General features: G+C 44.3%; 1 protein-coding gene across 2 annotated transcripts in view; it reads left to right on the forward strand.

Annotated features, from left to right (window-relative positions):
• GRIK2 (glutamate receptor, ionotropic, kainate 2) overlaps positions 1-16,902 on the forward strand; it is a 918,110-nt gene that overhangs the window by 604,687 nt on the left and 296,521 nt on the right. For both annotated transcript variants that reach the window (XM_015418620.1, XM_015418619.1), the window contains exon 11: positions 2,851-3,074. In XM_015418620.1, coding sequence (XP_015274106.1) covers positions 2,851-3,074 — 224 coding nt within the window. The remainder of the gene's footprint in view (positions 1-2,850; positions 3,075-16,902) is intronic.

Below are 16,902 nucleotides of genomic sequence, written 5' to 3' on the forward strand. Positions count from 1 at the left end.
TCTCCTATAGCACACCTGTGCAGGGGAAGAAACTTTCTTCACAACGTCTATTAAAGTGGATTGTGGAAACCATCAAGTTGTGCTACTTACTGGCCAAATGGCCACTTCTGGGCCCGCTCCGAGCGCATTCCACTTGGGCAGTAGCCACGTCCACAACCTTCCTGAGAGGTTCGTTGCTCACTGACATCCGTCAAGCAGCAACCTGGGCTACCCCCCACACGTTCGTGAAGCATTACGCCCTGGATGTGTGTCTTCATCAACGTTCCATGGTGGGACGGGCAGTGTTGCAGGTGGCGCAAGTCTAGGACCTTCAGCTCCCTCCTCCAGGTAGGCCTGTTTTTTGCTTGCTAATCTCCCAGAGGTGTGATGCACAGAGACCACGAAGAAGATAAACAGGTTGCTTACCTGTAACTGATGATCTTCGAGTGCTCATCTGTGCATTCACACCACCCGCCCTGCTTCCCCTCTGCTTTTGGTCCTCTCCTTTTTTTTACTCTGAGACAGATGGCAGCAGTCAGAAGGAACTGGCAGAATTGTCGTGCCCCTCTCTTGGTCATGCGCTGTGGGGCCGGCACGTGACTGGGGAGCATGTGCAAAACTCCCATTCGCTTTCAAGAGAAACCGATCGAGGTCAGCGCAGGCGCACTATATCCCAGAGGTGTGAATGCACAGATGACCATTTGAAGATCATCAGTTACAGGTAAGCAACCTGTTTTTCCCCTTCCCTAACTTCCACCTTCTGAACACAAATTATGGATTCATGTTTTGCTTTGCTTTGGTTTCTTGCATTGTCAGGGGGCTCATCAGGTATGCAGAAATAATATGAGTTTACATTTTTTTAAGTGGCTTTATAGATACTGAGAATTCTCTTGTAGACTTAGGGCAGTTGTACATCAAAGGGAGGGGGGAAATTAAAACATAGGGTTATGAAGAAACTGGCCTGCTCAGACAGCGATTATTGTTTATTAAGGGCTGATCAGGGAGAGAAAAAACCTCAGTCATTAACCTCCATCTCAGATACCTTTTGGCTCCCCAACTTACAATTTTTTATTTTTTACTAGCCTGATACCAGTGCTTCACAGCAGTATTTAACTTCCATAAATCCAGTTATAATACTGATGATGTAAAGTTTGAAATGTAACCTTTCTTGTGGGAATTCTAATGGAGAAGATTGTAGTGTAAAAAATAAAGTGAGACATATATACTTTTTTCTCTCTACTGAAGGACCTGTCTGTAGACTGCTGGGGTGGGCTCCCTCATGGCTTTAAGCACCCTGCAACTGCTGCTCCACCTGACAGACAACCGCCTGTTAGGTGTAGGAGGTGGGGGGAGTGTGTTGAAAGCCATCAGAGAGGCTGGACCAGCAGCATTGCTAAGGTGATCCTGCTGCAGCAGCATCCCTGATGGATTAAAGTACCCTGTTCCTGCTCCTACACTTGACAGACACCCGCCTGTGTGGTGTTGAAGGATTATGTTTAAAGGCATCAGGGAGGCTGGGCCAGCAGCAGGGCTAAGGCAATCTTGCTGAGCAAACCTCCCCGGCAGCTGTAAACATCCCACCTCCTCTCCTACACCTGACTTAGCTCCCATTCCCACCAATCATCCTGTGGTGGATGGCTATTCTGTTTTTTCTCATTCGGAAACGAAGAAGTTTTTGAAGGGCTTCACTCATTTCTTTCCTCCGGCTCGTGGGCTGACTCCCAATCAGAGAGTGAGGAGTACAAGGAAGCAGCAGCCTGGCAGCCGCATAGGAATCAATGGGGGGAGCACATTTTACCCCTTTTGACCCACTTAGGGGTCAAATTTCTAAAAATCCCTTCCTAGTGAGCATCTATGCCATGGTAGGAGTGCTGTCCCCGAATTTGATGTCTCTAGGTCCAGCGGTTTGGCCTGGGCGTTGATTTTACGGTGAAGGGACTTTCTTTTATATATATAGATTTAAGATAGTGGTTGTGTTTAATCCACAATGTGCGGTAGAGTCATGAAGTCAATGTCAAAACCTTTTTCTTCAAGTGCTGAGTGTGTGTGGGAGGGAGGATGCTTAACTGGGATGTGTAGAATTTCACTTGATGTTCATTTCAGCAAGGAAGTTTCAACTTTCTATCCTAAGTGCCTCATATAAATTGAAGTTGAAAATCAGATCTCAAAACTGTGATCCAGAGAGTTGCTTCAGGAGTACAAAAGAGCCTGTACATTCCCAGTGGGGTTTTCTTTTTCATTGTGGTGGTGGTGGGGGGGGGGGAGTAATAGTGGTTTCTCACTCTGCTTTTCAAGCTGCTTTTGAAACCTCTCTGTGTTTCCAGTGTATTTCATCGTGAAAAAAGTCAAAAGGCCCACTGCTCCACAGAGAGCTAATTGCATTGTTCCCTGTATTGAGTATGGCCAGAGTGCTTAAAATATGAGCTCCATTCTCCCATCATGTTGATCAGGACACATTTAATAAAATGGAAACTAAGCTTTCATGCTTAACATCCATTAAATTTTACCTGGTTTTTAAAGAGACCCTTACACCAAATGGGAATTCTACATGAAATATTATTTTAAACGAATTTTACAAATAGCAATTTTATTTTCTGTTTTCCTCCATGTATCTGTAAATGGAGCCATATTATAAGCTCTTGGTGGAAGAAAAGCAGTATAAATCTACTGCTTTACTAGAGAACGAGAAGCAGCATAGCTTTAAATTCCAGCTTAATTGGTATAGAGACAGGTTTCTCCAAGTGTAAAGTCTGTGTTTTGTTTAATTTGATTGCCTGCTTCTGCCTGCTGCTTTTGACTTATGGTCTCTCTCTCTCTCTCTCTCTCTCTCTCTCTCTCTCTCTCTCTGTCTTTTTTCTCCCTTGCAAACAGAAAGCTGACCTTGCAGTTGCACCATTGGCTATAACGTATGTTCGAGAGACGGTCATCGACTTTTCGAAGCCCTTTATGACTCTTGGAATAAGTATTTTGTACCGCAAGCCCAATGGTACAAACCCGGGCGTCTTCTCCTTCCTGAATCCTCTGTCCCCTGATATCTGGATGTATATTCTGCTGGCTTACTTGGGTGTCAGTTGTGTGCTCTTTGTCATAGCCAGGTAACATGTCAACCTTTTGTGATTTTTTTGGCAATTGTTACCTTTTTGCTTCAAGAATAATTGTCAAAAGTCACAAATTCTTTCTTAATGTCTTATTCTTATTTTCTGATCTGCAGCAAGTAGAGGAAAAACCAGTCTTACAAAGGGCTTGCATAATGAATTGCATTGCCCCACACATAGCCATGCTGCAAAGCTTCTAGCATGTAGGCTGTATCACCCAAACATTCAATAGAGTGGGTATGTGCATTTTGTAACAGTAAACTGGAGGATTTGAGCCGGGTGTCAGAGGCTGATATCTCACCCAATCTTTTGTGTTCTTTAATAATAATGGTAATAATAATGAAGGCTGAACTGTCATCAAAAGATTTGAATTAGCAATACAAGGAAGTAAGTATTCAGATTATGCACACAAGAATTTTAGGGAAGGTACATAAAATCCTTCCTCTAGAACAGCCTTACTTCATAAAGTATTTCAAAAACAGCAGATCAGGAAAACCAAATAATGGACAATGAAACCAAGTTTAACTGTGTTTCTAGGGTCTGGGTACTTGTTAACAGCAGTTACAAAATAGTAGATTTTTTTTAAAAATCCACTGTCCTTTCCCAGTTCTTTTTCTCTTAAATTCCTATTGATTTAATTGACATTCTTTTAAATATATATATATTTTCCTCCAAATTAGTCCTGGAAGACTTGGACAAGAAATATTACTTTCCATACAAAGCCAAATATATAAACAAATGGCTTTTTCTGGAAGGAGCTCCTTCCTGGAATCTTCTATAGGCTGTTTGCACTGCACCAAGAGGCAGGCACCCAGTTGAATGAATATGTGTACATATGAGGCCTCTAGCACTTCGATAGAGCTCCCATTTGCCTATGACATTAGTCACATGTGTATTTGTCTCTTCTTTGAAGTGACCAGGGATGCCTGGGCATGCAGGATGTCTCTCTGTACTCAAAAGCTTCTATAGCCCTTTAGGCTGGACACAAAGTTAGGGTTGCCAGCCTACAGGTGGGGACCTGGAGATCTCCCAGAATTACATCTAATCCCTAGATGACAGAGACTGTCCCCTTGGAAAAAATGGCTGCTTTGGAGGGTGGACTCTATGGCATTATATCTGGTTGAGGACCCTCCCCTCCCTAGACTCCACTCCCAAACCTCCAGGAACTCCCCAACCTGGAGCTGGCAACACAACTGTGATCCTGAATATGGTGACTCTCCTTTAATTCAATTGACCTTGATATTTCAGCACTCTGTGTCTACAAATTAACCAAAAACTTTCAGCCCACCATTATTAGTGCAATACACTGGAGGCTATATGATGAAGCCATTGTATACTGTGGTTGGAACTGTGTCACTGAAGAAGTAATGCTGTTGTTGCTTCACTGATGCCAGGTTGCTGATGTCTTAGGGGGTCTTCCCCCAAACCCTCCAACACCTGTTCACTCTTTTCAATTCCTTATTATTCCATTGATGTGTTTACTGTCTACTTATGGGATAGAACCTATTTTAACTATATTAACCTAAATGACTAATCTTTAGTCACACATAGGGAGCTTTGACAGTTAGCATTAAATAAGGAAGCCTTATTATGGTAGGGGTATGAGAATCCTTATTATATAGTGCACAATAAAGTAGAAATGATAACAAATGTGTCAGAGAAATGGGCATATACAGTGATGCTGGCCTGCTCATCTATTAAAAGATATTTGGGCTTGCTCACTCTTTGCATTTGCATCTTCCTGTTTTCCTATGTTTACTTTTTAAGGATTTTTTTTTACCAGTGCTTCTGTTCTTTTGGCATAGACTCTTTCAACTTTACTTTTCTCGTTTATCTCTCTGTTCACAGTGAAGTTGACTATACACTTTTCTTATGTGTGCTAAAATTTATGCCAGAATTCCATAATATTTTGTGGATACTACTTTCTCCTTTTTGTAAGAGATGTTCTTATTTCTGTGGCAAATGGTAAGGTTGTGACACATTCAAAATTATACACACACACACACACACACAAAGTTGCTCTTTGATGAAGACTATTAAGTATTGGGGTAGATGGGTGAAAGGCTTTAGAGTCACTACAATCATAAATAAATTTATCAGGCATGGTACAAAAGGAGAAAAAATTATATAGGTTCATATTTTGTTAAATTGTAGAAGAAATGGGTAGAAATATACAGTTAGTGTTCACAAAGGAAAGAAGTAGGATTGCCAGCATAGTTCCCTCTAAGCTGAGTTAATGGGAGCTAGCTTACAGTTTTTTAGCCTCCAGCTCACACATTCTTGTCTTAGCTCGGGAAAGATGCCTCCAGAGCAAACTAATTTATGCAGTAGCCAAATTGCTTGCTCACTACTTTAATGCCAGTAGCTCATAAGACTCCACAGCTTAGAGGGAGCATTGGTTGCCAGGTCTTACCTGCTGCTGGAGGGGGGATTTGGGGGTTGTTCCTGTGGTGGGCAGGGACACTGTCGACATTATGACATCATTTCCAGAAGTGACATCATTGCATTGGTGACGTCGGGGCAATGCTCTGCTTTTTGGGCAAAACTCTGTGGTAAAAATGGCTATGAACCATAGAGTTTTGCCTAAAAAGTAGAGTGTTGCCCCTGACGTCACCGAAATGATGACATCTTCCAGAAGAGATGTCATCATGTCGACAACATTGAGGCGGGAAGTCTTTTGGGGGGTGAGTTTTCCCTTGATGGCCAGCTGGCTGGAGCTTGTAAAAGTGGGGGATCCCCACCCCCGCCCTAAGGGCTGGCAAGCCTAGAAAGATACAGCTCCATTATACTTTTCAGTACTACTTAATGAGACTTACATTGGGGTGGATCCAACCATCCTCCAAGAACTCTCTCCAGCCTAAGGAGCCTTCCTTCAACTTAAGTATGACTGTTTCTCCAGTGGAAGAGCCACTTAAGTTGAAGGAAGTCTCCTTAGATTGTATTTCCATTTCAATAAATAAATGGACTTTGCTTAGTGGAGTGGTAGGATAGCAGGAGGATCCATTCCAGTGCACAAATATTGAAGGGTTCCAATAAGGTTAACTGGACAACAGAATGTAAGGCCACATGATGCCTACCAGAACATTAGCTGGCAGGGCTTCACAATGGTTGTGACTACCCAGGAAACAAGATCTCAAGAGGAGAAAATTGCTGAAAACATCAGCCAGCCTTGTGTATGATAAAAGGAAATCATATATTTAGGAATTCAAAAGAGATTTAAGAAATGTTTTCACAAACTCATTAAATAACTGTCCAACTTTTTCCAGTTTACAGTAATATAATATGCATGATACAGTTCTAGTTGTTCCACATCTAGAACAATATAGCAGTGCTAGAGGAAGTGCAGAAATGGCAGTTAAAATAAGCAGGAAGAAGAGCGCCTTTCTTTGGAGGTAAAGAAAAACGTTAAAATTCAAGTTAGGAATAAAAAAAGCAGTCTTGCTACAAGCTTGGTACTAACCAATATTCAAATACCGAGACCTGTTCAGGCAATGTTCCTGCCCCCGCCCCCAGGATTTTTTTCTTATGGCAAGAATCAGAGTGGCCTTGCACTCCTCCTCCCTTTCATCTGAGTAGGAGGCTATCATGGGGACCAAGAAGTCTGCTTTTGTTTGTGGATATCCCTCACCCTGTGAGAGAAAATATGCAGACTGGGTTTCATCTTACTAGGGCAGGGCTATCTTACATTCAATGGAACTCTTGTGCATAGTTGCCAAACTTCAGGTGGGGCCTGGAGATCTGCTGGAATTACAGATGCTCTCCAGACTACAGAGATCAATCCTTTTACATAAAATGGATTTTTTTTAAGGCGGACTTTATAGAATTATATCCTGCTAAGGTTCCCTCCCCCAAAACCCTGTCTTCCCCACGCTCCACCCCCAAGTCTCCAGGAATTTCCTAACCTGCAGTTGGCAACCCTCCTCTCACAGTTCCTTTTGGTACTGTATCAGCATAATGAGTGCTTCAGAGAAGTGAGTGCATGACAGCAAAGGTTTAGCTTTTTGTTGTTGTTTATTTGTTTGTTGCATATGCCGAGTAAAATTCTGGGGATAAAGTATAACTTGAAGAGGCCCATTGAGTCACATTCATGTGTCATAGTTTCAGTGTGGTAGCTGTGTTGGTCTGCCATAGAAGAGCAAGATTAAAGATCTACAAGATTTCCAGGATATATGATTTGGAGTGACAAAACTCCCTTCATCATATATCTGGCAAATGGAGCTTTGACTCTCAAAAGCTTATATACCCTGGAAATCTGATTAATCTTTAAGGTGCAACTGGACGTATATCATGTAGGTGTGAATCAGCCTAGTTATAGTTTGCATCAGGGCTATTTTTGGGCAGGAACGCACAGGAACGGAGTTCCGGCTGGCTCCCAAGTTGGCCACGCCCAGCAGGAACTCATTAGCATAATAGGCCACACCCAACAGCAGGAACTCATTAGGATTGGCTACATTAGGGGTGTGTGGCCTAACATGCAAAGGGGTTCCTGCTATAAAAAAGCCCTGGGTTTTGACAACAAACAAGGTAAACAGAATAACAAGCAAAAGGTGGGTGTGGCTGGATAACCACACTTTTGGTAACATGGGAGTGTGGCCTAATGTGCTAATGAGTTGTGCTGTCAGGTGTGTGGCCCAATATCCTAATGAGTTCCTGCTGTTGGTTGTGGCCTATTATGTTAAGAGTTCCTGCTGGGCTTTTTCTACAAAGAGAGCCCTGGTTTGCATTCTTTTTGTTTGAAGAAGACATTATTATAATAAGCTACATTTTGTGTATTGAATGCTTCTTTAAGTTTATTGTATAATTCAGAAGTATTTTGGATGTATGGAACTTATATTTCCAAATCATACTGTTTTTGGAATCCTGTATTTGTGTGCTGTGGTCAGCACATAACCAAAATAACAGCCAGAAGTTGTGCCATGCATTATCTCTGTGTTGGGAAATAGTCAAATATCTACCCTCACTGTCCTACATAAGCATCTCTTGCATGTTGTGCAGTTTTAAACCTGTTGATGACACTAATATTATAAAATGGTATGCTAATGAATTCACCTTCCTGAAAATGCTTTCTAGAAGAGGAAACAAATTTTATGAGCATTTAAGTACTCCCTCCCACAGTTTCTTTCTCGTTTTTGAAATGTCCACCTTTCCTCCCTCACTTAGCATTTTGAAAGGGATGTTCTCTGTAACCCACACTATTTTAAATGGCCATTTTGAACGGTCTCTGCTTTAAATAACTTGCCATGTTGTGTCAGATAATAATAAAAAGCATTATTCTGATCTGAAACCGTTATGAACACATAGTGGTCAGCATACAACATTAAATTACATTAAAATAAACTCAGATATCTTAGAAATTCAGCCAAACGTTAGCTTTTATTATAGTATTTAGTACCAAGAAGAAACCTTAGGATTAACACAACTTTATGATTTGAGAACTGTAAAATCATCAGCCAAAGATTTTGCTAGGAGAAACTCTGAAACATTTGAGTGGACTGATAACAGATTTCAAACTATGCAGAGATTGATTGTACTGGATTTGATTAGTGATTTGGGTTTTTTTTTGGGGGGGGGGATTCTGTTTTCATATAAGCAGTTATGGGTCATTTGTCCTCTTCCAAACTGCTAATTTGTCTTTAGTTCCACAGAATATGCTGCTTTTATGTTGTAGTCAGAGAATGTTGCACATGTGTGAAATTGCTAGTGGGTCTTCTATCAGATACAGTATCCATAAGAAAACATCAATGTGTACTGGAGTATTTTGTGATACACAATATGTTTCTATGTTTTTGAATGATCATGTGTTTTGTCATTGCTGCATTTAGTGGTTTTCATTGTGTTGCATTTATCTTTATCTATCAAATTTGTAGCTTTGTTAGAAGTTTTAATAATGAATTAGCCATAGTTTTTAACAAGGTTTTAAAACTATCAAACTGTGCAGCAGGACACAACTGTACAGTAGGTATAGTTGTATGAGTAGATCTTTTGTGTGTGTATTGTATGTTTGGTCTTGTTGTATACTCCTAATGAAAGGAGTACTTAGCTTGCCAGTAGAAAGCCAGTCAAACAGAGTAACACATAAAACAGTGGTTACCAAATTTTGGACAAGGGGCTCACGTCTAAACTTACTGTACATCTTGAGGCCTAAAAGTGCAGCAACACAGGACACAATCAGTGCATTTGTAACAGTGCATTTATTCAGTTGTGAGTGGACTTAATGGATTATGACTTTCCACTTCCTCCCTCTCCTGAACTTTTGTTCTTGGGGGTGAGTGGACAAAGCTTAGGGGACAAAGAGGAGAGGGGACATGGCTTAGTGGTAGAGCATCTGCATGGCCCAGGTTCAATCCTTGCATCTCCAGTATAAAAGATCAGGTAGAAAGACCTCTGTCTGAGACCCTGGAGAGCTGCTACCAGTCAGAATAGACAATACTGTTGTTGATGCACCAATGATCTGATTCAGTATAAAAAAACTTCATGTTAGGACGTCTGCAGTATGATGGGGAAATCAGTGGAACTCACCATCCCCTCTTCTAAGGACTTAAGTGTCCTTAATTTTTTGGACTGCGTGGTTGGGTACATGCTACTAGATATAGTAACACATAGTGTAGTTAGTAAGCTGTATACTATACTAGGTATAGTAACACATAGTGTAGTTAGTAAGCTGAATCCCTAAGAATAATTGATATCGTAGAGTCTGGCAGAGCCTGCTCTGGTGTGCAGGCCCTGTTTCACCCTGCCCTCCCAGGGTTTGCAACACTGGGGCCCCATTCACACACTGAATTTGCCACGGGAGGGCCATGATTGAATGGGGGATTTTCCGGGCACGATCACACCACAACATCTGGCAAGTGGAGTGCACCTGTGGCCAACCCATGGCGTACCGCCGAAAATGCACAATAAAAAACTACCTCCTCGAAGGTAGTAGCAAATGGTTTGCCACGGGCTGTCTCCGGACTCCCTCGATGTGATCGTGCCGGCGCGCGGCTTCTCCCTCCGTCCTCTCATTGACACGCAGGCACGGTGGGAAGGAACTGTGGCGAGCCGCCAATGCATGGGATCGCGTTCTGGCTGCTCTAATTGCGATGGCGCAAATAGCCCTGCCTCCCCCTTGCGTTATCTGGCCCGTGTGACCGGGGCCTGGGAAAGGCTTTTCTGTCTCTGCAGTAACCCGCTGCCGCCACCTGATCTTTGTAGGAATTGGCCACTGGGAAGGTCAGGACTCCCAGCTTCCCTTCCACATTCCGAGGCCTTGCCTCTGTGTCTCCTAATGCCCAGTGTCTGGTCACCACGGGGACAGTTTACTGCTTTGTGTGCCCTTGGAGGAATAGCCATTTGCCAACTCCCTGGCACCCCTTTTAAAATAGCATGTCCAAGGTGGTGGAGGTCTGTGTGGCACAGAAAACCACTATCAGCATCAAAAGTTATAAAGTATTTATTAAAAAGAAAATGTTCACAAGCATACTTTTAGCACAGCACCAGATTGAGCAAGAGATTTAAAAGAAATGGGTAAAGTGCAGTTCCTCTGTCCCTCTCTCTATACATGCCCTATCAGATGTTAAAAACATAGGACAGGCTCCTTAGTTTATGGAGTTATAGGTCTCTGCAGAGTTTCCACAATCTTGAAGCTTCCTCCAGCTCTCCAGGACAGCACATGGTTAAATGGCTGCCTCCTCCAGACCTCAGTAAAGAGCTCTGCATGCACCAAAGAGACCTGCCTCCTTGCTCCCCTGAGTTTTATCACCTCTCTTTTCCCCACCTACTGACCAGGTCAGGCTGGGTCAAAGAGGGTGTTTATAGAAATATCCAGTTTCTTCCTTCCTGAAGTCTCTCTAGTATTTAATTCCTCCAAATCTCTGTTCCCTGATTTTGAGGGGGGGAGTAGCTTGACCATCCCATTGTCTAGACCTATTAGCATTTGTATGAAGGTTGGCTGAGGTAAGTCTGGAAAGCAGTTGAACTGACTCCCCCTCCCACTTATTCTCTGCCAAGAGGGGGAACCTTCTAAAACTCAAAGTGAATATTTTGCTCATTTCAAACCTCCAAAGGAAAAAAGTGCATTTATTCACATAGAGTGGAAGAGGAGAAGAGAATGCAGCAGCTCTGCTCTTTCATCTCTTTATTTCACTGCTTGTGATCAACCAGAATCTGCTCAAGAACCATTTTTTGGGTTTCATAACAACTGACACAAGGAGATTTAATCCAAGTGAAATCTAGCATTTAATTTTGTACACAACCAAATTCCATACTTAGGATGCAATTGTGAGCAGTTATCCTTCTATAAGTTCTACCAAAATTCATTGTACTTATTTGGGAGTAATCATACAAATCACCAGTCTTAAAAAAACTGCTTTCATAATCTTTGAAATAAAACCTTGTCAGATTAATTTATTTAAATTTTACCATTTTTATGTCTGTCCTACATCTGCACCAAATGTTTGTGTGTAAACGCATTAATTGTCAGTAGAATATATGAATACACAATCTTGGGGGGTTTTAATCAGTATTTTTAAATATAAGTATACCAAATTATAAATTAAATATACAGTAGGAGTATGTTGTAATATGAACAAAGTGACAGGCAAAGGAACTTTTATTGCTGTTGAATAGATTCAGTTCCAGATATATACCATCCCTGAAAGGAACTTATATTGCTGTTGAATAGATTCAGTTCCAGATGTATACCATCCCTGTCATTACCATTATTCAATAGTTTGGTCATGATGCAACCAAAATTAAGCATTTTCCCTACTGATGGAAAAGTGAAATATGTATTTAAAAGTGCAGTCCTATACAGAGATCTTCCCCATTAATTTCAATTGGTTGACACTATAAGTAGGGATGGACATGAACTGGCTCACAAACTAAAGTTTGTTATGCATTTTGGCCAGTTCATGGTTTGCAAAGCCATGTTCATGGAAAGGCACCTGGCACAAACATTTCACGAACTTTTTGTTGAAGTTTGTGGGGGTTCGCGAATGGAGACATTTTTCAGATAGTCTATGCTCACTCAATTAAACTGTTTACTAAACTCCAACCGGGGGAGGGCAGAATTCTCCAGCGTTGGAAACACCAATGAAAGCCTTCCAAAGCTTAACTAGCACTGCTGGCTGCCAATAACAGAGTTATCATTCTGCTCTATGGGATCATAATGCTATATATACTCTCAGATCAGCTCTGCAGTCTCTTTTCTCTCATCTGTTTGCAGCTACACAGAGGCAGGGAACTTCTTAAAAGCAAACTACCACAGGACATCTCCCCGTGATTGGGAACTCCTCTCCCCTGCTGGGGTTTTGGTGTTAGGTGGACTCAGGGCTCAAAGCCACCTATCTCTGTGCTCAGGCTGAGTAGTGGGTTTTAGCTAGTGGGTTCCTTGGCTGAAGACCCACATTTTGATTATGATTCCTCTCACTTGCTGCGGTTTGGGGGGTCTTAGGTGGACTCAGGGCTCTGAGCCAATCATCTCTCTGCTCACACTGAGCAGAGGGGTTAGCTAGTGAGTTCCTCAGCCGAGGAACCCACATTTTGATTGTGATTCCTCTCCCCTGTTGGCCTTTGGGAGTGTTAGGTGGATTCAGGACTCTGAGCCACCCTGTCTCTCTGCTCACGCTGAGCAGAGGGATTTAGCTAGTGGGCTCCTAAGCTGAGGACCCACTTTTTATACCCTTCCACCCTTCCTGATTGTGAACCAACCCCTCTTTGCCATAAGGGTGAAAGTGGGTGCAAAGGGTGCTCCTAGTGGGGGAAAGATATTTCCCACCCACCATGTACTACAGGCCCCCATCCCCAGGCACCAAACCTATCCTGCCAGCCCACAGGAGCCTGGCCGTAGCAGAGCATCACCAGAGGTCTTGGAGCCTCCTTCCCCTGATCTGTTCCTGGGGCTCTCCATAGAGGACAAATGAGTTGTTAGCACTGCCCAAAGACCAGTGGTTGCTAACACCCTTTGGAGAAGTCTCTGACAGTAGTGATTCAGAAGAGGGGAGCATCCTCCCCTTCCACACAACTCCCTGTTGCTGCTCCTGCTTCCAGTACACCCCTCTGTGGCCCCTCCCAGTCCAGTGCCATAAAGCAGCTGTTCTCCTCCTACCTTCTCCAGTCCTGGGGCATCATTTCCAGCCCACACTTTGGAAACATTTCTGTACCCTCCCCAGTGACCCCTATTTGGCAGAGTGCCAAGTTTGCCATGCCCACATCTGGAGGGGTGCAAATCCCTACCACTTGTCCTCCTCCATCCTCTGCAGGCACCTGCAAAGGGTGCGCTCCAGTATGTTGCCACTAGAGGAAGGAGTGGTGGCCAGTGGGAGAAAGAAGAGACCCACTCCCTTTCAGCAGGGAGAGGCAGAGGGAGAGCAGAAGGACCCTCCAAGAAAGGCTCCCCACATTCAGGGTGCCGTGGCGGGTGGGACATCAAGGGAGGCCATCCTCTAAGAGCTCATTCCTATGGGGATGCTGACATTGCCATCCAGAAAGGCTACATGAAGGGCCCAGGGAGCAGTCACTTGACTTGTTGGTTAGATGATTGCTGCTCCCTTCTCCCTCATGGAGGACATAGCCTTTCACTGGTTGCTGTAACACCTGGCCCCCTGGTAATCCATAACCTCCCGGAGGACCATGAGTTGACAATCTTGCCTGTCATGCACCACTTTGCTGTGGCAATGGTCAAGGGTGAGCTCTCCAGAGTGTAAGGCAAAACCATGCACTTTATGGTAGACTTCTGGAACAACCGACAGCACAGCTACCTCTCCCTCAAGGCCCAGTGGTGGCAACCAGAGGGCCTGTCTGTCTGGACTGTTGAGGCATGGCCCAGGCCCCAGGAGGAGACAGTCCTGCCACTGGGCTAGAAAGTGGTTCTGCTCCATGTGAAGGGGATTGGTGCATATCAGCCTAAGGGAGCGTGTGGGCAGTGGCAACATCAACCATGGCTACATGGTCATGGATGCCAATGCCAACATGCTGGCAATGGTGAAGGCTGTTTGCATCAAGGGCATTGTTAGCCTGGTGCACATGCCTCACTTGGCGGTGAAGGCTGCTCTGGGTCTGGGAAGCACTGTCAAGGCCACCTGGGATGCTGCCACCCTTAAGATTCAGGCATTGCTGGAGACCTGCCAGTTCCTGGCCATCTGCTTCTTATGCAGCATAAAGTCTGCCCATCTGCTGCATGAGAGGCAGGGGGAGGGGGATGAGTCTGAACACCAGCTCATCCTGGGCTCACCCACACACTGAAGTTACACCTACACCATGACTGTGTGTTTGGTGGAGCAGAAGGGCATGGTGCAGGATGTCATCTCTTCTATGACTATCCTACATGGGAAAGAGGAACTCAGCATCAGCTCCAGTGATTGGCTGACCCTCTTCCAAATAGTGCATGTCCTCAAACACTTCCCAGACACCACCAACATTCTCTGTGCCCATATGGCCAGCCTGGGGCAAGTCATACCGCTGATCTGAAGGCTGGGCCAGGCACTGTTCTTCCACACCTGTTCTCCCATGAGTAAGGACCTTGACAGAGAGGTTGCAGGTGGACATCACCACCATGTTGCATCCTCTTTGCAAGGAAGAGGAGTACAGGCTTGCATGTATTTGTGACCCCCAGATAAAAAGCAGCACTGCTTCCCAAAATGCAGAACTCATGCAATGGAAGCATGAGCTCTGTGAAGAAGTGTGGAGACTACAGGCCAGCAGACATGACCAGGTGGAACAGTGGGTGGAAGAGGCTGGGGAGGGGTAGGAGGAGCTCAGCCTCAAAGAGCCCAACCAGGGAGAAGCCTCACTACTGCTTGTAAGTGGTGAACTGGAAGGTCAGCAGCAGCAGGGATGCCAGGCATGCAATGGCAGAGGATTCAGCAGAGATGATAGTGAAGGAGTACCTTGCCAAAGCTGATCCCCTGGAGTACTGGTCATGCAAGGCTGCCATCTAGCCCAACCTCTCTTGCATGGCCATGAGTCTCCTCTCCTGCCTGGGTGAACCCTCACCTGGGAGACATTCTCAGCCCCCAACACTCCTGCCAGGATCTGGCCAAGGGTGGATGAGTTTGCCTTCCTCAAGATCAAACTCCTGCTGCTGGGCTACCATTGGGCTACCCCTGGGCAAGATCCAGGCCTCCTGTTTGTCACCCTGTGGGTCCTCCCATTCACCCTCCTCTCTGAGTGATCGGGCATGTGGCCTGTGGATTACACCCTTGGCACTTGGCTGTGAGGATGGTTGCCTCTGCCAGGTGGGGGTGAGCTCCTTCACCCAACACATACCTCATGAAACAACATCATCTACCTCATAACACAACATTTACCTGATGATTACTTTAAAAGGAAAAGTGGTCTGGTGAGGCTGGGGTGCCCTGCCCACCAAGCTGTAGTGGGGTTATTTTGGAGAGTCCTTGTCCTGTCAAATGTCTGCCTGTAAAGGCTGGCATCACTAATCACTTTAAGTGTTAAACTCTGATTTCCACTGGTCTGGTGGGGCTGGGATGTCCGTCAAGCTGTCATGTTGTAACTTTGGGGAGCCTTGTTGAAACTCTGGGGAAGTCTGCTGTTCCATACACTCCTGAACCTGTGCCTGTCATTTCCCCAGGGGAAAAAAAACCCTTTTCTAGGTGCGCCTTCTTTGGGGGGGGCGTAACTCGAACCCCGTAAATTTAATCTTCATCAAAGTTGGATGGCAGGTATAGGAGACTCCGTCAGAGATCCCATGCAGGTTTAGTGTCTCTACCCCATCATGAACTTCATCAACTGAACCAGTTTGTCTAGCACAAAAATGTGGTGGTTTGTGGTTTGTGAACCATGCATGCCACAAACCACAAACTGAATTGTTTTTTCCCAGTTTTTGCCCGTCACGACCCTAATTATAACTCTTCTGGATTAAAATCAGTAGGCTTTTAAAGTACTTTACTTTGGCAGGATCAGACATTGTTTATGTCTCTGTGAAGAAACACAGTGTTTATTCAAGATAAAGCAAAATTAAATTCCAGCAGTTCTTAGAGACTGATGACCATGTCCTAATCCTCTCATCTTGTTCTATTGCCTATATGGCGAGATATCAATAATTTTACAGTTTGAAAGCACATTAAAAATTCCTAATTATCCAGCCTGGCAATATGATTTTACATTCATAGGTCCCTTTTGTTAAGACACTTATACCAGATCTGTTGGAAACAATATTGTCCCCTGTTGAAATATTTATTTTATGCTGTTCATGGCAGAATTGATAGTATGATAAACAGTACGAGGGAGGACTGTGAAACTCATGGGAGGAATCCCATTTCTCCTTGCTGCAGGGGTGTCTCGGAGCTACTCTGAGCCTTGAGTGGCTCCCTGCATCTGCTGTGGCCAGGCCCCAAACAACTCTCTGCATCCACTGTAGCTGTGGCCAGGCTCTGTATGGCTCCTGGTGTCCACTGCTGCAGCGGCTGGGCCCAAGTGGTTCCCTGCATCTGCCACAATTTAGATATCCACAGATGATTGCCATGGTTGTTTAATAGTATATAGATGGTGAAGCCAATTTATTACTATGCTATGCTATACTTGCCTGACTACCAAACCAAAATGTAAACTCAGGTTTGTGCTTTTCTTGTTCATGTTTTCTGAATAGTTGTGAAAATATCCTTGTTACTTCACTCAAATTCTAGAAACAATTAACTTTGCCCTGATGTGGATAGCCGAGGCAAGCCTGATCTTGTCCGATCTTGGAAGCTAACCCTGGTAAGTACTTGGAAGGGCAACCTCCAAGGAATACCAGAGCTGGGATGCAGAGGTCGGTAATATAAGTCACCTCTCTGAAACATCCTAGCCTGCATCCCATCCCAAGGATTGCTGGCAGTGGGGCTAGGACTAA

This window comes from Gekko japonicus, unplaced genomic scaffold (genome assembly GCF_001447785.1).
Source record: "Gekko japonicus isolate JY-2015 unplaced genomic scaffold, Gekko_japonicus_V1.1 scaffold464, whole genome shotgun sequence".
In the NCBI taxonomy this organism is placed as follows: domain Eukaryota; kingdom Metazoa; phylum Chordata; class Lepidosauria; order Squamata; family Gekkonidae; genus Gekko; species Gekko japonicus.